Source organism: Peromyscus leucopus, chromosome 19 (assembly GCF_004664715.2).
Source record: "Peromyscus leucopus breed LL Stock chromosome 19, UCI_PerLeu_2.1, whole genome shotgun sequence".
In the NCBI taxonomy this organism is placed as follows: domain Eukaryota; kingdom Metazoa; phylum Chordata; class Mammalia; order Rodentia; family Cricetidae; genus Peromyscus; species Peromyscus leucopus.
Window position 1 is genome coordinate 49,108,372 of NC_051079.1, and position 21,332 is coordinate 49,129,703.

At 49.4% G+C, this 21,332-nt stretch overlaps 1 protein-coding gene across 2 annotated transcripts in view; it reads right to left on the reverse strand.

The window, feature by feature from the left end:
• Positions 1–21,332, reverse strand: part of Afap1l1 (actin filament associated protein 1 like 1) — a 57,389-nt gene that overhangs the window by 25,168 nt on the left and 10,889 nt on the right. For both annotated transcript variants that reach the window (XM_028890094.2, XM_028890093.2), the window contains exons 2-5: positions 4,875–5,003; positions 3,909–3,992; positions 2,966–3,063; positions 1,705–1,813 (exon numbers count right to left, since the gene is read on the reverse strand). In XM_028890094.2, the coding sequence (XP_028745927.1) occupies positions 1,705–1,813; positions 2,966–3,063; positions 3,909–3,992; positions 4,875–5,003 (420 nt within the window). The remainder of the gene's footprint in view (positions 1–1,704; positions 1,814–2,965; positions 3,064–3,908; positions 3,993–4,874; positions 5,004–21,332) is intronic.

Below are 21,332 nucleotides of genomic sequence, written 5' to 3' on the forward strand. Positions count from 1 at the left end.
CGGGGACGTGGGGGAGGAGAAGCAGTGACTGAGGAGGGATCGCTTCATGGTTCAGTTTCTTTTGGGGATGATGAAAACGCTTGGGGACTAGACAGTGACGGTAGCTGTGTAGTGCTAAATGCACACCACACCATGGGTGGAGACTTTTCAGAACAGTGCGACAGTTAATCTCCTATTTTATCATGGAAATACCTTCCCCGAGGGAAAAATACAAGCAGTTCAAAAGAGCGTGAATAAAAGAATATTTTCCCTTCACCCAGATTTATTTCCTGCATCCTCCTTTTTGTCCTTCCTGCCTTCACTATCTTCTATTGAGAAGGGGTCTCCAACTCCCGGGCTCAAGCAATCCTCCTGCCTCAGGTTCTTGTAGCTGGGATTTTAGTGAATGCCCTCAAACTGGCTTAAATAAGAAGTATTCTCAAATTACACATTACACTCACCTATTATTATTAATTATTTTGTACAAGGGCTCTGTCACTGAGCTATCTGCCCAGTGTCCCACCTGGCTTTTTATTCATTTCCCATAGAAAAATCCTGTTACTAGTGTCTTGCATGTCCTAGAAAAATTGTTAAAATTAGTGCCAGGCGATGGCGGCGCACACCTTTAATCCCAGCACTCAGGAGGCAGAGACAGGCGGATCTTTGTGAGTTCAAGGCCAGCCTAGGCTACAGAGTGAGTTCCAGGACAGCCAGGGCCAGGACATAGAAACCCTGTTACAAACAAACAAACAAACAAACAAACAAACAAAAACTTTGCAAATAAAAACCCAAAAATAATGCATGAGTGAGTATATCCTGTTAGAAAAAACAAACAAATGAAATCCTGTTCTGAAGAGCTTTCTGTGCTTGATTTTCTCCACCTGCCGCACACTGGGGAAGTCAATGGAAGAACAAGGACTCTCTTTTGTGGCTAACTTCAGAGATTTTCTAAGGTAATTTATCCCATCAGTACAAGTATGTACACAGATTTTTTTTTTTTCCAGAGTTTCTCTGTGTAGTTTTGGTGCCTGTCCTAGACCTCGATCTGTAGACCAGGCTGGCCTCGAACTCACAGAGATCCTCCTGGCTCTGCCTCCTGAGCATTAAAGTGTTTAAAGGTTGTTTTTAGTACAAGACAAGTTTTATTAATATATACTATAGTATTAGCTATTTATGAGCAGTATGCTATAAGTAGATCATGATAAATAGAAAATATTCATAGTTTTTAAAAAGATGGTTGAACTATATATAAATCAAGCCTCTACTGTTTCTGCCTGTACCACTGTATGACTCCCTTGGGCTGGAGGCTGAACCGTGAAGCTTGGTTTAGGCCATGGGCCACATCCTAGGATGTGCTGACTTGGTAACAGGATCCATCCGTGTGCGCACACAGAAGAAAACCATGACACAACAAACCGAAGGGGTGAGAGAGTTGGAAGCCAGGCTAATGGCTGTCACTTCTGTCCTAGCACTCTTTTATGAGTGGAGCTAGTGCCTCCTGTTGTTTCGAGGGTGGAGGACAGAGATGCTCAGAAGGAAGGGTCCGTCTCAAGCCACAGAACTGAGGCTAGAAACCAAGCCCCTGGGCCATACCACTGATCCCACGGTTAGGGGCTCAGGGCAGCCCCTCCCAGGCAAGGGTGATGGAGCTGGGCAGGCAGTGGCTTATGACCTGCTGATTCTCAAGGAGGGAATCCTATAAGCCATGGAGGGAGCAGAACTTACTCTGAGAGCTGATGTACTCAGGGGACTTGCCGGGCCCCAGGGGAAGGGCTTCTTCATAGTAATCCTCGGGTGGAGGCTTGTTGGGCAGGGGTGGAGGCACGTCAGCTGTCTGCAGTGGAACACATAAGGCTTGTGAAGCAAGGTGGCTGTGAGCACAGCAGAAGGGAACAGGTGGTGGGAGGACGGAGGGAGGAGGGGGAGGGATGGAGGGAGGGAGACTGGTGGGCAGGAGGCCAGGGTTCCAAGGAGGCAGTCTGAATGTGAAGCACTAAGCTGTTTTGGGGTTTTGAGGTCTCATTATGTAGCCCAGGCTGGCCCTGAGCTGCAATGCTCCCGCCTCTGCCCGCTGCATGCTGGGATTACAGCATGTGCTGCTGTGCCTGGCGGAGCCCATAGCATTTGCTAGACCCGGAGCTGGCTACCCAAGAGCCCATTCACGCTGCTCTGCTGCTGGAAATCCTGCAAGCGTCAGAGAGTAATGTCCGAGAGTTTTTGCAGCTCTCCCAGAGTGGCTGTTGTGCTTCTGAGTGAGTGGGCACACCCACAGTTCTCCAACATTGGTGTGAGCTCTGCCACCACACAAGGGGCAACAGAACAAGGAAACACGAGGCATATAATTGGGTGAGCGGTGCAATTTGGGGTCAGGAAACCTCAGCTTTTCAGCTCAGCGCGGTCCTTTACCAGCTGCGGGACACGGGGTGTATCACTTAACCCTCTCCGGGCCTCATCTGTAAAACGGGGGCGGCAAAACGTGCCACACACATTTGGTGGCTGTATGCATGTAGAGGGCATAGCAAATTAAGAACTAGTACCTGTGACGGAGGTGATGATGCTAAGAGTCTACGGTTGACAAGCAAAGCTTGTCTCTAACTCTGTAGTCCCACGGTTGGGGACCCTAGATCGAATCCTTTACTCCGTAGGTGTGAAAAAGTCAGGCTCCAAGAAAAGTGTTTTGCCCACGGCCTCAAGCAGAGCAGGGGGATGGCAGAAGCCCCCCCCTTCCTAGCCCAGAGCTTTTCCTCTCACTTGTGTATATAACCTGAGGCTGGGTGGTGACGTCCTTTGGGCCAGAGGGTGCAGACTCGGCTCATGACCATCTCCCTAGTCTGCAGGCGCCACAGTAGGCATGCCATGGTCCGCACGGCACTATATCTGCCCTTGACCATCACCACGGAGAGAAGGGGGTCCTGCACAGCAGCAGTGGCCCCTGGGGCTATAGCAAGAGCTTCCCCCACCCTCGCTCTTCAGGGCTGGGACTCACACTTCTCAGGCACGGGCTCTTGGTTGGCTCAGGGCTGGCTCCCTTGCTGGGTTGCTCCCCATCATCCGACATATCCCGAAGGTCACCCAGGTCACAGTCTGCAGAGAAAACCAAGGTGGCAGAGGAGAAAGATGGCTGGGTTTGAGGTCCGGAGGCCGGCCTGGGAAGCCAGGCAGGCCCTACTTCCTCCATCATTAGCAACCCACACAAGTATTTGAATAGAGTGCCCCGGACTGCTCCTGTAGGCTGGGCACACTGATCCGTCTTGCCTGGCTTCCAGGCAGAGATCACACTAGAACATCTTTGTGGGGTGCTTTGGAGGTCTTTGAGGGTATGACACAGAGGCACGGGGTTTCCTGTGTATGTGCATGCCCACAGGGTTCCTGTGTCCCTCTGCTGTACAGAGACTGTCGTCTCAAAACTCTCCTAAGCCACGCATCTCTCCTTAGATAAATAGTTCTTTCTTCTCTAGGATGGCCGCATGGCACCTTCTCTCCCACAAGCCAGCTGGCTGCTCTCAGGCCAGGCAGCCACTTCTAGTTCCTATTTTCTGCAACTCTCAACCAGGCTCAGTGGCCACGGCTGATGGACGGCAGTGTCTGCAGGGCACCCACTCTGTGCTGTGCTATTTGGCTCACATATTCACTTCTGCAAGCTCAGGGTAAGTCCTTCAGCACAGAAATCAGGCTTTCAGAGCTGTCCAGGCCCAGGAGCCCAAGGAGACTTAATGGCTCAGTGTGAAAACCAGGAGCGGCACTAGGCTGGGACCCTGTGTGTACGTGTGTGTGCGCGCGCGTGCGCGCGTGCACGCATGTGCGTGCGTGCATGTGTGCGTGCATGCGTGTGCGTGCGTGTGTGTGTGTGTGTGTGTGTGTGTGTGTGTGTGTGTGTGTGCGCGCGTGTGTGTATGTGTTCACGACTAAGGTTAGGAGAGGGAACTTACCAAATTCTTCAAAGAGAGACTCCACAAAGCTGGGTCCCGAGTGCAGGTCTGCAGTATTCACATACAGGAAGGAGACTTCCTTTGCTGAGGGAGGAGGACACACCAGTGAGGAGGGAAGGCTCCCTCACCTCTTTCCACTTGTTTGCAGTACCACTGTGATCGTGATCTCTGCCTCCACACGAAAGGGCACCCAGAAGCCTAGTGCTGCCATAGGTCAGCTCAGGGTTGGTGAGGAAGCAGGGTTCCAGTGAGGAAGAACCTTTGTGACCCCCCCTCCATCCCCACCCCCCACCCCGCAATGATCCTGTGAGGTGGCAGGTGACATTCTGTTTGGGGAGAGTATGGCTCAGCGTTACCCAGTGGTGACTTTCCACCTCATCCTTCAGACTCCAGGAGTCCTGCAAGGATGGGGTGCAGTTTGTTAGCCATGAAGAGAGAGTACGCCGTCTGCTCACTCGCCATGTCTCAGGCTGGGGCAAGCTGCTGGGTAGGCAGCGAGGCACCCTTACATGGCTTTAGAGGGGCATGCACAAAGTGGTGGTGGGGATACGTGTGTCAGAGAGCACACAGGAGCGTCCGTCTATTCGTGACTGCACGTTGCACACACACATGCATACATTATAGTGTAGCCAAAGCATGCGTTTATATGTGTATGTGCTGTATGTTTGTACAGTATATGTTAGTGCTTACTGTGTGTAATGTGTTGGTATATGTGGCGCATTATGTGTGTGAGCGTGACTATATGAGTGTGCATGTTCTGTGTGAGTCTGGGAAGGGCTGGGGATGGAGGAGGGCACAGGGCACAATCAAGACTGCAGTGGAGGGGCAGGGCCTGGGTGGATGAGCATGTCGGGTCACAGCATAGGACCTGCTATGCCATGAGGCTTAGACATGCCCTTACACAGGCTCTGGGGTGAATGGCAGGCACCATTTCTGTCTGTGTAAGTGGGGCTCCTCGGGGCTGACCTGGGAGGGGCTGCAGGCTCTGCAGGATGGAGGCCACGGCCATCTTCTTCTCCAGGGTGCTGTCACTGAGGTACTCATGGTCCAGGAGGCTGAGGAGCCCGGTGAGCTCTGGGATTAGCTGCTCCAACACTGGGGAGGGACAGTGAGGCCCTGAGTTAAGATCTTGTCCCCACCCAGGGACAACAGGGAACAGAAGGCAGGGTCTTGTTTACCACGGAGACCCAGGGCCTCCCACACAGCTGTCCCACAGCTGGTCACCAACCTCTCAGGGGAGGGCCCTGCTCAAAACCTGGTGGCTTTCCTCCAGCCTTCCTACTCTGCCTTAGACCTCAGATGGCCTTGGCCTGAGGACTGGGCCTCCATGTTGGCACATCTGAGCCCAGGCCACACTGAGCAGGAGCAGGATGGCTTTCCTTTGCCTCTGCCTGATTTGCAGTCACAGGAGCTCCGAACATATCTCAGCCAGAGCCCCCAGCTGCCTAGAACACAGGCAGGAAGGAAGCCTTCCTGTTTCATCCATTCACATGCTTCAATCTCTGGAACCTTCTGTTTCCTGTGCCAGAGCCAAACGAAACATTAACCCTTCCTACTCCATGCCCAAAGCTATCACGGCTGTCCTTTCCACCCATATGCACTGGTACATCTTGAGCCTACGTGTGCATAGGAATCATGTGGATTCTTGCCAAAATGCAAATTCTGGTTCAGGAGGTCTCGGGTGGGAGCCGGGATTCTGTGCTTCTGGCAAGTTCCCAGGTCAGAGACCCCAGATCTCAGAGCCGAGAGTCCTTGAAAGACAGCAGCATGCCAAGACCATTACATCACTGACATTTCTGTCCCTTATAGGACCTCTTTTGCCTGAGGGCCAATGGCCAGCTTCATCACAGCAGTAGCATATCCCTGCTTTATGACAGATACTTGCACATGGTAACTTGTATTGAACAGTTATTGAGTTGTGCTAACAAGACTTCTATCCTCTAAACCGCAGACCAAGCATTTTATTATCTCTATTATATAAAGAATGGAATGAAAACACAAATAAGTTAAATACAAATAGCTATGAGAGTGTCCATCGACTCCTCGCTCTGTTTTCTTAGCAGGGTATACTGCCTTGCAGTGTCTTATTTGATCCTACCAACAATTTTGAGGTATGTTCCAGGATCAACTCACCGTTTAGCTAAAGGAACTAAGACAGAGAGGTCACCCAGAAGCACCTAGAAGGGCTTGGACTTCTGCTTAGGACCCAACTCTCAGATCCACTAGTTTCTCTCTTTCCCAGGAGGCAAGGAGGTGTTGATGTGAATGTGCAAAGGCTGGGATCCTAGGAGCATCCTCACTCTAGAGACCCAGGGTACCAGGCTTCAATTCGGGGTTGTGGGACTTTCTATAAGCTGCCTAACTTCCCAGTGACTCGGCTTCTTCCTCTCTAAATGGGCTAAGTATAACACACCTCACAAGGGGCTGTTATGGTTATGTTACGTTCTTACACCACGCTTCAGGCATTCTTGCTGCTTGTGAATTCACTCCACTCTACGCTGGGTGTGCAAAAGACTTCCCAAAGGTGGGCTAAACTAGGTGCCTCATTTTCTAAGAGTCTAGGCTACAGCCTGCTCGGCAGAGTGCTTCATGCTGGACTTTGTTTCAAACAGACATCTTTTGTACAGCGGCACTGTGGGGGACGGGTAGTGACGTCATCTCTCGGTGGCATTTAGGCATTATCCTAAAGTTGGAGCCAGTGAACTAAGGTTGACAATTCAGATGGGACCACTGCCTCAGGAACATTCCAGCCCCTGGCCCTGTGGTAGCTACTTTCCAAGCACTTCCTAACTCACCCCCACCAGGCTGCTGGGAGGGGTCTGACAGGGAGACCCATTTTCTAGGATGCCCGCTGAGGCCGAGCACAGCCGAGGGCCCTGCACCGTTCCAAAGGAGGGGAGCCCACAGCTCTCCAGCTGTGATTCTGAAGGCTGCAGAGGAGGAGACCTGTTGTCCCCAGGGCCCGAGTCCCCAGTGCCACAGAGGTGAGGGTCTGAATGGGTAGTAGCTCCCTTCTTTAGAGCAGGAACTATTTAAGTATCGCTAGAGCCAAACTTCGACTTCCTGGAAGGAAATCTTTTCCAAAGGAATCACGGACCTTGCTGGACCTCAGGGATACATGGATTTCAGTTAAGATGATCTCAAAACATTTGCTGGACAGTATGTCAAATTGGTTGCTCTGGCAATTAGAGAAAATAAAGAGGGTATTATCCCAGCAGGCATTCGCTCTTCTGTCTGTCTGTCTCTCCCTCATCTTCACATTCATACCTAACCACTCACAAGGGAGACGGTCATGGTGTAAATGCAACAGTGCAGCCTGGTTGACCTGCTGTGTCTGACCCTAGGGGTACCGGGCAGAACAGCCTTACACCAGGCATTCTATTTTTTTTTCTGTCACATCCTTTTTATTTTCATTAATCTTTCTTTTGTTTTTCTTTTCTATTCTTTCATTTGTTTGTTTGTTTAGTGTTGGGGACTGAACCTAAAGTCTCTCGTACACTAGGCAAATGTTCTGCCACTAAGCAACATCACCAGCCCCCTTCTTACTGTCAGCGTTGGGACATGCTCTCTGACTTATTCAGGCTGGAGCTGAGCTTCTCCTGCTCATTGTCCCTGAACTAGGACTAAAGACCTGAGTGAGACCCACAGTCACCCTACTCTAAGATTAGGCTAGCTACACCTGGTTTACAAATCACAAATAGCTGCATCAGGAATCTAGGTTGGTTGAATCTTTTGTTTTATTTTAATAATAATAATATTATCACTACTATTACAGAAAGAATCTCACTGTGTAGCCTTGGCTAGTCTCAAATTTGATATGTAGACCAGGCTGGACTTGAACTCACATAGATCCACCTGCTTCTGCTTCCAAAGTGCTCGAATTAAAGGCCTGTGCCATTATGTCCTGATGTTTTTATTTTTAAGTGTTTTACCAAGACATTCATTCCCAGCCAGAAATTTTGTCTTTTAATATCCGTTAGGACACCAAATGCAACAGTACCAGAAGATGGAGTAGATTATTATTATTATTATTATTATTATTATTTTGTTGGCTTAGTCTTTTAATACAGTGAGGTCATCATTAGTGCCCAGGAATTCTAATTTTCTTCTAGGTAATTTTTTTTATGCCCAAATGCTGTTTATTGAAGGAGGGAAGAGGTCTTACATACAGGCTTACAGCACAATGGGAGGACCCTGGAGGGCAGAAGTTCGCTACTGATGTTTTACAATCTTGCATCTAAGCAAGATTTTTTTTTTTTGGTCTCAAAATTCTTTTATACTTTTAGAACAGGGTCCCGAGAAGCTTTCATTTGCAGTGGGTTGTGTCTATCAGTGCTGCATAACAATTTAACCCAGAGATTGGTACACCACAAAGATACACGCGCATCCCAGCAGCCTTCAGGGCTGCCATCGTCACGTGCCCCAGACACTGTCCCTGCACACCTGCGCAGAAGGAGCACGAAGAAGGCACATTCATTGTGCATTTAGAACTATGTTGAAATACTTTTTGAGCCAGGCTTGGCCGTGCATACCTGAAGTTCTAGCACCTGGGAGCCTGAGGCAAGGGGGGCGGGTAGCTTGAGCCCAGAGAGTTAGAGACCAGCCTGAAGTCATAGATCCCAACAACCAACAATAAAAAGGCAACACAAAAGTAGCTTTGATCTCCGGGCCCCCTGGAAAATATTGTGGGATCCCCAGGTGTTTCTAAGGCCCAGGCAAGTGCCCAAGGGCAGCATCATTCTGGCCTCTCCAGAAGTTGCACTTACATTTATTGTTCTGGACGTAGCTTGGTTGCCTTTCTATAGGCACAATTAGGTTCTGAGTGAATTCTTTGAGGTTATCACAGGGGCTTTGGTACCAAAGCTCTTCAAAGTGATTTGGTCTTTGACAGGATCACACACATGAAACCTTGACTTCTAAGTACCTGCCCCCTGCCCCCAATTGGGGATTAAACTCAGGGTACTTGGCGTGCTAGGCAAGTGCTCTACCACTGAGCTACCCTCCAAGACTGGAAGGATTGATTCCTGAACAGAGATGGCTCACTAGACTCCAACTAGACAGAGAAGGAGGAGCTAAGGGAGAAGACGATGGAGAGTATGGACTGCTACCCAGGCCATGATGCTTTCTTTCTCCCAGAGAGAAAGTTCCACTTGCAGTAAATGAACAGGACCTTTCCTTGGGACTGAGCAGTCACCTTGTGCTGGGCAGTTTCTACACATTATTTTGCTTAAAGCTCTGTGGTGGTTTGAATGAGAATGGCCCCCACAGGCTCATATATTTGAATGCCTGTCCCGGTTAATGGAACCGTTTGGGAAGGATTAGGAGGTGTGGCCTTGCTAGAGGAGGTGTGTCACTGGGGGCTAGGCTCTGGGGTTTCAAAAGCCCTCACCAGGCCCAGGCTCTTCTCTCTTTCTGGCTACAACTTGCAGACTAGGTGTGAGCTCTCAGCTACTGCTCCAGCACCATGCCTGCCTGCCTGATGCCATGCTCCTTGCCATGATGATAATGTTCTAACCCTCTGAAACTGTAAGCAAGCTCTCAATTAAATACTTCCTTCTATAAATTGCCTTGGCTACGGTGTCTCTTCACAGCAATAGAACAGTAATTAAGACAACCTCCACTCCCCTAGGAAAGAGGAAATCAAAGCTCAGAGGAACAGAAACAAGTGCCAAGGACAGGTCTTGGATCTATCTTCAAAGCTCAAACTCCCATGCTTTAATCTCTTACCACACCTCAGGCTTAACCCAGCATCTTGGAGGCCAGGGGGTTGTGGAATATTAGTTGAAGATGTGTTACATTCGTTTATGCTGTGGAACAGTTGTTTAACGATGCAAAGATGTGTTGCATTCTTTTATGTTGCATTTGTTCAACTCTATGAAGCTGTGTTACTTTGCCTGTCTAAAATACCGATTGGTCTAATAAAGAGTTGAACAGCCAATAGCAATGCAGGAGAAAAGATTGGCAGGGCTGGCAGGCAGAGAGAATAAATAGGAGGAGAAATCTGGGAAGAGAGGATGAAGGAGCAAGAAAGAAAAGGAGAGAAGGACACCAGCCACCCAGCTACACAGCCAGCCATGGAGTAAGAAGTAAAGACAGGTATATAGAACAGAGAAAGATAAAAGCCCAGAGGCAAAGGTAGATGGGATAATTTAAGAAAAGCTGACAAGAAATAAGCCAAGCTAAGGCCGGGCATTTATAAGTAAGAATAAGCTTCCATGTGTTTATTTGGGAGCTGGGTGGCGGGCCCCCTAAGAGTAAAGAGTAAAAAACAACCAACTACACCAGGGCTGGAGGGAGGAGGCAGAGGCGATGCCGCTTCCTCTCCAAACCCTCTTTGCTGAGGATGCTGGGTTACAACTTCACCTGTCAGGTTCTTTCGGAGGGGCTGTGGTTTCTGCTGCGTGGCCATCTCCCCAGGCAGCCTACCAAAACGTCACAGCCCTGACAGTCAGAGACAACAGAGCTCAGAGTGGTCATCCTGCAAGGGATCCCGTCCCAGAGAAAACGTTATATATGCTGTGGACACGATGCCACTCAGCCAGCACCAGGCCCCTCCAGGATAACAGAGCTCACACCAAGACGCTGGCTCTTCCTTAAGGACACTGGATACAGAAGTGTGTTCCTGCGATGAGGGATTTTCCTACCACAGGGATTTCAAGCATCAGAGAACTAAATTAGAGAGAAGGCTTCTGGGTGTCATGTAGATGACAAACTGTACATGCCACCAGGTCACCAGCCTTGTCTCTTAGGTAGAGTGAGACTCTGGGGTTGTGGGAAATGCGGACTCTCGGTCCTCTTGGCTAGAGAGTGACTCGGTAGGCCTGCCCTGGGGTCCAGAGGCTGGCGTTTTGGCAAGGGCTCAGGTGCTTCTGCCCTGGCAATGCAGATTTCAGTATTTGCAAAACACGCCAGCAAACATCTGTGAACAATAGGGACTGGAGGAAAACCTTCATCATTTAAGAAACCATTGGACTGCCCTCTGGATGACAGAGAGAAAAGGGATGGACACTCCTACAGAGCATGATCAATAGCTTCAGGGCAGTCTGGCACAGTGGCTAGCGATCTGGGTCTAACCCAAAATGAGTCCTCGGATTTTTTTTTAATTTATTTTATGTACATTGGTGTGAGGGTGTGAGATCCCCTGGAACTGGAGTTACAGACAGTTGTGAGCTGCCATGTGGGTGCCTGGAATTGAACCTGGGTCCCCTGGAAGAGCAGCCAGTGCTCTTAATTGCTGAGCCATCGCTCCAGCCCCTGAGTCCTTGGATTCTTGTACTTTCGTTTTGCACTTGTGCTGAGCTCTGGTTTTGCTGTATGTAAAATGAGAGCAGGCGGACCCCCAGCCTCAGGGGCTCTGGGGACTAGGTAAGGTCCTGCTGTGCCTATAGCCAATACTCACTAAGCAATTGCTGTATTGTATGCTGTGGTCAGAGTTGCTGCTGCTTAGTAACCCCCTCCAGAACTTTGGATGCCAAAGCACTGACCAGATGTTATTTGTGGACTACGAGTTATACTTAAGACAAGGCACATGGCAGATGTCCAACAAACACTACCAATGAAAATGATATTTTGATGACCTAGCCCAGCGCTCCCATTTTAAAGCTCTGTAGAGTGAGGCTCAAAGAGGTTGTGTGACTTGGCTGTGGTCACGCAACTCGTTGAGGGAAAAGAAATATCCAGTGTGGAATGGATGCACAGTTTTCCTGAGTCTGATGCTTAAGAGGAATCATGTCAGAGAGGCTAGAGGCTGGAGACGCCTCTTCCAGTACTGCCATTTTCCAGCTGGGGGATTGTGGGGGAAATTTCTAAACTTTCCTAAGCTTCCGGTCTCTTAGCAAATAGAATACCAAGAGCTGCTGACACACATGGTGAAGATGAAGTAGTGACAGAACCAGTCAGTCCATCTTCATCTATGTCTGCTCCCAGAAAGGTGCTCTGGGTGTGCATGTAGCTGGGGATGCAGGAACAGGGACCCTGCCAGTCTTACCGTGAGGACAGCTGGCAGGTCCGGGCCCGAGCTGAGCTGTCAATGGTGGCGACAGAAAGCGGTAGAGCCCCTTCTCTTACTCAAGGTGCTCAAAGCCAGGTGAGGGGACGTGATTCTTCTTCATTAGAGGGACCATCAGTGTCACCCACGAGTCAGGTCTCTACTGTTCCCAAGTCACTCATGTATAGCTTGCCCCTCTCCTTTACTCCTGGTTCCAGGTGACATGAGCTTTTGGTGGGACAGACTAGGGCATCAGCATGAATAAATGCGTGCTGCTGACATGGGCACAGCCATGTCTAAACAGCCTCAGACCCATGGGAAAATGGCCAAGTCTCCCTGCTCCCCAGGGGTGAGGCTCAGAGGGAGGGCAAAGCCTTCCTCTGGTCTAAGTGTGAAATTGACCATGTGTACAGAAGACATCCACCATATCTTTCTTCCCAGATGCCCACGTTTATGATCTGAAGACTGGCTCCCTACAGAGTTTAAACCTGCCTCCTTGATCCAGCCATATACCACAAATATACCACAGATATACCCCCCCCACACACACACATATACCCTACCTCCTTGTTCAGCTGTATAAAATAAACACTTGTTCGGCTGTATAAAATAAACATAGTAAGATTCCAGGATACTGCATCTTCTCAATCAGAAGGTCCCGTCTACCCAACCCCAGCTTTTCAGTGTCTCTGTCTATCTGTCATGTCTTCAGCCCCAATCAAGTCCCCAGAGTCGTGCAAGTACTCGGCACATCAGGACAGGATAATCTTTATGTTTAAGGTTTATTTAGAATAAATTTATTTTGCTTACTTTAGTTTTAGAGAGGCATAATGAAGTCTAAGGACTAAAAGCGAATAGGAAAAATGGTCTAATTGTCCATAAGTCTTTGATTTTTTTTTTCAAGTGAGAGTAGAGAAAGGTCCAGACACAGAAACTCAAGATGAAGAGTGATTATTCTCTGGGTTGTAAGAAGGTTTCTCAAATAAGATTGGAATTTACAGATATACCTAAGAGTAGACTTCTGAGTGTGTATTGTTCCCGGGAGAACCCATCCAGGATGAAGGTCAATTGTCTGTGTTTCTCCACACACCCCACTGAAGCACAGTGGGAACAGGATGTCATGTAACGGAGGTTAAGCCTCAGGCCCCAGTCACTTGCCAACAGGCCTGAAACAGCTTCAAGGCAAGCTTCAGCCCGAAGGATTCTTAGCAGCGAGGAGCACAGGACTCCAGCAAGGACACTGGGAACGTGCGATTTATAGGACAGGGCTCAAAGGCAATGGTTTAATTTCCATTTTAAAAGAGAAAGCAGGGAGCCTCAAAACCCTTCTGCAAGCCACAGGCAACTGAACGGGATCTGATATCTTCTAATTAATGCCATCACACCTTGATGGAGCGCTCCCTCTGGCATTTCATGCGGTCAGATTAAAAAAAAAAAGATTTATTTACTTATTTTTAAGTGTATAAGTGTTTTGCCTGCATGCATGTATGTGCACCATGTATATGCCTGGTGCTGGCAGAGGCTAGAGAGATAATTGGACCTCCTGGAACTGATGTTACAGAGAGCTATAAGGCACCATGCGGGTGCTAGGAACCCCACCCAGGTCTTCTGGAAGAGCAGCATATATTCTCAACTGCTGAGCCATCTCTCCAGTCCTCATGTCGTAGAACTGAAACCCCCTTACTGATTTTTGCTTTGGGAACAGAGTCTCGTGTACCCTAGTGTAGCCTCAGCCTTGAACTTCTGATCCTCCTGACGAGTGCCATGAGCATCGTCCCACTGGTTGTTTTAGGTAGTGCTGGGATCGAATCCTTGGTGTCCTTGTCTCTTTTTTTTTTGGGTCAGTTTCCCTCATCTGGGCCTCCGCCCTGTGGACGGGAGCCTGCTCATGCCCAACATGAAGTACATGCTGAAGGACCGGAGAAAGGAATGAATTTATAGGCACAAACATTTTTCTTGTGTTGATCGAGTCTAGCAGCCGGTTAATGTGATTTAAACAAACATGCCCATCCCCATAGGGCTCAGCATAGCCAGGAGGTGCTTGGGAAAAGAAATGCACAAAACCAAAAAGCTCTGGTTAGAAGAGGAAACGGAAGCCCGGCTGCTCCTTTGGCTCAGCTCCCAAAGACTGTGTGCTGTCTTGTACCCCTCATGGGACTAGGGCTGTGAGTGATTGTGGGATGCGGTCTGTTGGTGGTGGGTGTGGATTCTCACACATAAGTTGGAAATGGTGGAAATCAGGAGATAATGAGCAAGCGGTCTGTGATGGATCACTGTGACTGTCAACTTGGTGGGATTCAGGGTCACCACAAAAAGCAAGCCTCCAGACATGGTTGTGATATAGTTTCTAGCCTGGATTAGCTGAGGTGGGAAAACTTCCTCTCAATGTGGGTGGTACCACACTATAGGCTGCAGACCTGGCCTGAATACAAGGAAAATGCCAGGATCCGCCCCTCTCTGCTTCCTGTGGACACTTCATGACTAGCTGCCTCAAACTCCTGTTACCACGATATCCTTTATGACAGTCTGTAACCTCAAACCAGGAGCCAAAAGAAATGTTTTCTTCCATAGGTTGCTTCTGTCACAGCAACAAGACAAGTCACTAATATATCCATAAGTTCAAGCCCTGCTCCCCCATTTCTTAGCCATGCATGTCTTGAGACCAATAGCTCCCTGCTGTACAGATACCACTGTTAACCCACTGTTAACCCTTTAGTAGGAATGGGCTTCACACAGGAGACCATATGTAGAACAGCATCCAGCACATAGTAGTCATTCAGCCAACATGGGTGGTTTACCTACTTTAAGACACTTACACACATTGATTTACACGTTATTTACATGCATTAATCTGTACAAGGTGGGCTAGCCCTATTTTAGAGGTCTCAGAATGGCAGAATGGGAGGGGCTGATTGTGATGTCTTTCCTCCCGAGTGTTGCTCTCTTGGGTGCCCAGTTGGAGGGTAGCTCTGCAGAGGCCACCGGCACCATGGGAAAGGCTAGCAGAATCGTCCTTTTGACATGTAGGCTCAGAACCCTCTCCTTCCTTGCCAAAGGTCTCTTTCAATTTGCTGCAAATCTACCTGGCTGGGGCCACAGGGGACCCCGGCTTCTTCCTGTGGCTTTATACGTGCTTCTTTCAAAGACCAAGGAACAGGCAAACCGTGGGCAAAATGCTGGAAGTGACAGCATTGGTTGGACAAGCAGTTTTTTGTTTTCCACCAAAGTCAACATTTCCTGTTGTCCTGTTATACAGGAAGACCGTGGTATACATGGGATGGAAAAAGAGCCGCAGAGATACCCCGCCTGCCCAGCAAGGGCCTGGAGCTCAGCATCTTCCAGGAGTTCAGTCTCACCCCCGTGGAAGTCATCTTGGACGGCCTGTGTATGTTAATTAGAGCAGTGGTTTCTCCCTTGGTATGAGGATTGGAGCTCACAGACGTGTCAGTGTGGAGAGCTGGGGAATGATTGTACCTTTAAAGCAGGGATTATTACCAGGATGGCAGACTAGCACATTTCTCTAACCTGCTGTAATTTTAGGGAGATAAGAAGCCAGGAAGGTCATAGGTCAGTGAGAAAGCAGTCGTGTGGGCATATCTGGTGGCCCGATCTAGGAGCCAGGCTGGGGGACAGGCTCACGGGAGTCCAGTGTCTTCACTGACATTCCCAGCAGCCACTCTGCTCCTACTGAGGGGCTCTTGTCTGGAGAACCAGTTCCTGGCTGCGGGTCCCAGGGAAGCCCCAGCTTCCCTGCACCAGGTCATTTGCACATGGGAGGGGGTGGGGGCTCCTCTCTAACTTCCTACTTCTGAGGAAATAACTTCTGGCTGCGGGATGGGGCTCTCCCAGAATTGTTCCTTTGTCTGTGGATTCCTCCCTGTTTAGCTCACAACGGAAACACGGTTCTAGGAGGAAGTGGGAAACTGTGACACTCGCTCCCTCTCCCACTCAAGATGGGAGCCTGCTTCTGTGTGGACAGTCTGCGCTCTCTCCCTCTGCATAGGCAGGGGGAACAGCAGCAGTGCCGGGGGCACCCCTAAAACAGCAGCTCCTGTCCACAGCTCTTCAGTGATGCTAAGCTCTGCATGCGTCCCCTCGCTCCTCCTCCTCCTAACCCTGTACAGAGGAAGGCAGACTCAGAGAGGCATAGTCATTTACCTGGAGTCACAGAGCACAGACTGCGATCCACACTCAGACCCAATTCAGCTTAAGCTTCTAGTGTCTACACTGTTATCCTTTCTTCGGTTACTAAGAACTTCTTGTCAGGAGGTTCTATAGGAAGGGATGGGAGCCTCAGGAAGAGGAAAACTGGATGAATTCTAATTCTGGATTCACAAGTTACTCGCACCAGCGGATCACACACACTCCATTCTTACCTGGTTGTTGTTTAATGCAACAGTTATTATCATTATTTTTGTCACTGGTTATTTTCCATCTGTCCTAAGCATCCACCATCACTCCACACTAAGTCGGGGGTCTTGACAGCCCTGGTCTTTCTGATCTCCGACATCATATTCAGTGCTGTCTTCCTCAGGCATCTGCTTCCTTTGTTCACAGTTTTAGAGTAACTAGATGAGATCCCGAAAATCCACACTTTAACTTTATTAAGAGGGTTTAACGCTCTAGACAACCCCTTTGTTACTTTATCATTGTGTCGCACAGAGATGTGTTCAGGTCGTTGCCGCCTGTCCTTGTCTCCCCCGCCCCCCTTTGACGGCTGCACGCTATTCTGCATCCCTGTGCCTCACCTGCGCGTGCGTGGTCCCCCTCTGTAGCATCAGTGTATGGCAGGAACCCAGTTTTGCTGAGGTCCAGGGAGGTTACAGAATTTGCTGGAGGTCACAGGTGCCAGGGTGAAATCTTTCTGGCCACTCACGGTGCGTTGTGCTTTGGTACAGTGGAGAAAACACAGGCACCAGAGACAGAATCCAGGGGCTCCAGTCTTGGCCACCTCCTTACTGACTACACGGCCTTGACCAAGCTGCTTCATGTGTTTGAACCTCGGTTTTCTCCACAGCAGAGTCGGTGATTGTAACTGCCTGCCTATGATAGGTGAAACTGAAGTCTTACCACACCACTACAGCATGCAAGCACTCTGTGAAACTGAGGTTTTGTAGACTGATCAATCTCGGAGAACAGTAAATACGTGATGGCCAATAATGGTTCTAACCATATGAAAGACTACATAAAGATTCCGGAGTCGAGGTTAAGCAGCGGCCCATACGGAAGCGCAGGCTGGGGTGGAGGGTCAGTACCCAGAAGCCACAGAGTGTGAGAGCAGTCAGAAAAGGTCCTACAGATGTCTTAGGCTGCACCAATGGGAAGCTGTGGTGTGCACACTCAGGCTGCACCAATGGGAAGCTGTGGTGTGCACACTCAGGCTGCACCATGGGAAGCTGCGGTGTGCACACTCAGGCTGCACCAATGGGAAGCTGCGGTGTGCACACTCAGGCTGCACCAATGAGAAGCTGCGGTGTGCACACTCAGGCTGCATCAATGGGAAGCTGTGGTGTGCACACTCAGGCTGCACCATGGGAAGCTGTGGTGTGCACACTCAGGCTGCATCAATGGGAAGCTGTGGTGTGCACACTCAGGCTGCACCAATGGGAAGCTGTGGTGTGCACACTCAGGCTAGCTTTTGTCTAACCTTCCTTTAATATCTGAGGACACGCCCCCCCCCTCCCGCCAGTGCTGTCTGTCCATGACCTCTGCTCCCAAGGCTACCTCCTAGAAGCTGTGTGGCCTCAGGCAAATTCAGCTTCTACATGTCTGTCTCCTCATGTACAGAGTGGAAATAATAAAACTGCTCTGAGTATCCAGTAGAGCACTGCGGAGCATCCTCATGCTAACCAAGCCGAGCCTCATTATGACCTAAAGCCACCTCAAATTGTAAGCCAAATAAACCATTCTCTCCGGGGCTTCTTCTTGTCTGATACCTGGTCACAATAACAAGAAAACTAATTCCTAAAACTGGTACGGGAGTGGGGTTATTATGCGATCAACCTAACTAGGTGGTTTGTGGACTCTTGGTTTGCCAGAGGAGTATGGAAGAGCTGGGGACTGGAGAAGCCCCAGAATGCTGCAAACAGAGCTTAACGGGGCATTCTAGTGGGAGTGTGGAAGACAAAACGTGGAGAGAAACTTAGACAGCAGAAGCCGGACTCATGAGACCCCAAAGGGAAACAAGCGCTCTTCATTCTCCGTGTCCCAAAGGAAAGACGGTGTTCTGAGCCCTGGAGGGCTGGGAGAGGTCAGAGTATGATGCAATGTGGGTCGGTTGTTAAAGCCACAAGGAACTCATGGAGGAGTGGAAGAAGAGCGATTGGTCAGAAGTTAGGACTGGGCAAACACTTCAGATGGGAGCAGATGCCTAAAATAAAGTCACCTTGCTGTGAAGAGCAGAGCCTAGAAAGCCCCATAAAACTCCCATTTCAGGAGTGAAAGGGGCAGAACTCCAAGTCCAATGGCTAAGTGACTTCTAAGTGCCTGTGATCACTGGATACTTTATTGTTTTTTTTTTTTTTTACCCCCCACTCCAGGTCTCCTAGGGAGGAAGTTTTGGGGGGTGTGGACCAGAGCCAACTTCACAGCAACCCAAGACACATCAGAAGGGGAAGGGAAGCAGGGAAACGGACTCCCAATCTAGCAGCTAGTCCAAAGGGTCCTTCTGTGCTCACCCTGAGCATCGCACCCCACCTGGACTGTCTACCTCACCGGCGGAGATCGCTTACTCAGCACCATCGTCCATGACAACAAGGCTTCCCAGCTGCCTGCTGGGTGCCTGTCTCCGTCTGCCCACTGTTCCCGTGTTCCCTTCCGAGTGATCTCTGCCGACAGGAGAGACCAGGGCTCCCCGAGGGATGTCAGCTGCCCTGACAGCCGGGCAAAGGAAGGAAAACCCATTTGATTCTGGGTGCTTCTCATCACAGTCAACGGTGTACCCACAATTCACTGTGCTGACCCCAGTCTTTCCCTGAGGCATCTTGGGCAGCTGCTGCTTCTCATTTTAGTCCAGACAGCTGGAAATTTCATCTATACGGTGAACCTAATATTGTGGTCTTGGCACCATCCCACGACCCAAGGAGCACTCTGCTCCAGGCTCCCCACCTTCCCAGGAGCCCGACCATCCTTGGATAGAATGTTTTAAAAGGATCCGCTGGTCCCTCTCCAGGTGCAGCTGCTGTTCCGCACTGCTGTGCTAGATGCTATGCCAATGCGGCACACACTAAGTGAAACCTTGTTGCTGTCCTCATGGGCTCACCCCTTAGTGGAGAAGGACGTGAGATAACTGTGTTCTGCAACCAAGAGCAGGGTGACCTTACCTGTCCAGGAAGGCAAAACATGCCTTTAAAACAACTCTCACAGGATGGTGTGGTGGCACAGGCTCATGACCCCAGAAGTAGGGAGCTAAGGCAGAAGAGTTTTTAGATCAAGGTCACCACTCTGGGCTACCCAATATGAGGGTGTATGCGATATGTGATGTGATGTGATGTGATGTGATGTGATGTGTGTGTGTGTGTGTGTGTGTGTGTGCATGTGTATGAGTGCATGTGTGTATATGATGAGTGTGTGTGATGGGTGTGTGTGTGTGTGTGTGTGTGTGTGTGTGTATGTGTGTGTGTGTATGTGATGGGTGTGTGTGTGGGGGGGGAATGGACATACACATGCCATGACCCATGAGTTGAGGTCAGAGGACAACTTTCAGATGTCAGTTCCCTCTTTCCACCATCGTTTCCAGGGATCAAATTCAGTTAAGTGTTGGTTAAGTCAGAGGATGAGCAGGGACCATCGGGAAAGTGGGGGGAGACTTGAAGCAGTAATGAGGGGGTGATCTGGTTTGTGTGCAGTGCTCTGGATCCACATAGCACTCTCATGATCATTTCCATTTTGCAGATGAGGAAACAGACACACGGATGTTAAATATCTTGCCTGAGGTCACACAGCTTCTAGGTAGTGACGGTTGGAGCACCGGTCAGTAAGAGGACACATCATAAAGCAAACAACACTGGGCGGTGTCTCAGATATTGAAAAACGAGGTGAGACAAAAGCTTGTAACCCCAGCTCCGGGGAAGCAGAGACAGGCGGGTTTCTGGGGTTCACTGGCCACCACCTTAGCCTACTTGGCAAGTCCTGGGCCAATGAGATTCCCTATCTCAAGAAGATTCCTCCTGCCGTAGATGGGCACAAATACAGAGACCCGCAACTGGACAGTGTACAGAGACTGAGAGACCTTGGAACATTTCAAGTGAGCTGTCTCCACCAGATCCCTCCCCTTAGTGCTCAGGAAACTCTGTGGCAGAGGCAGAGGAGACAGAAAGATTGCAAGAGCCAGTAGGGATAGAGGACGCCAAGGAAACAAGGTCTTCTAGCCCTACACACATGTTCCTGCATACTCACAAGAGTAGGTCAGATGCAATAAAAACAATAATCATTTAAATTCCACCAAAGAGAATGCATTAGTTCCCTTTGGTGCTGCTTAACCAAATACCTGACCACAAGCACCTTAAGGGAGGGAGGGCTTATTTTGGTCCATAGTTTGAGGGGATACAGTCCATTGTGGAGGCAGGAACGTAAAGTGAACAGTCACATTAGTCTGCCTACAAAATCAGCACCATAAGGACAATGCTGCCACATTTTGCTGCCAGCTCAAGATGTAGCCTGGCCCCTTGGAACCAAACTGTGGTAGCCTCTATATAACTTGGAACCAAACTGTGGTAGCCACTATATGACTTGGAACCAAACTGTGGTAGCCACTATATGCCTTGGTGGCTGAGTCGGAGAAAAATCTTTCCTAAGCAGTTGCTTTCCAACAGGGAACCATTTGGTGATATATTCTGAGTTCAGGTTCTTTCCTTTCAAATGAATTCCCAGGTGTACAGGTTGGAGCCTTGGATGGGTGAAGTCTCACCCCTGGCCACCTCTGCAATCGTCCTGGTGCAGAGACAGATACCCTAGAAACGTGGACCTCTGACCATTCAGCAGCTCATCAGCCTTGTCTGCAATCCTAAACTCAACTCCTTCTTTTGCCAAACTGCGCATTTTTGATGTCTCTGCTGTTTTTGTCTTCTCTCTTTACAGACCTGAAGAACAGCAGTGAAGACTAACCATGATACCGCCTGAAGGCTCCCGTCTTGAAATTTCCTTCAGCAAATAAATTAACCATTACTTTGGAATTTAGCCTGACTCCAGTCCTCAGGATACCGGTAAAATGTAGCCAGATTCTTTGCTGGACTATAACAACGGTTCCAAGAGCATCTCCAATCCCGGTCTTCCTCCAGTGTCAATAAAGGCTGCACATGAGCAAGAGCCTTGAAGGTATAGGAGAGAACTAGGGTTCCTCTCTTGCTTATTTTTATTTTTTTGTTTTTCGAGACAGGGTTTCTCTGTGTAGTTTTGGTACCTGTCCTGGATCTTGCTCTGTAGACCAGGCTGGCCTT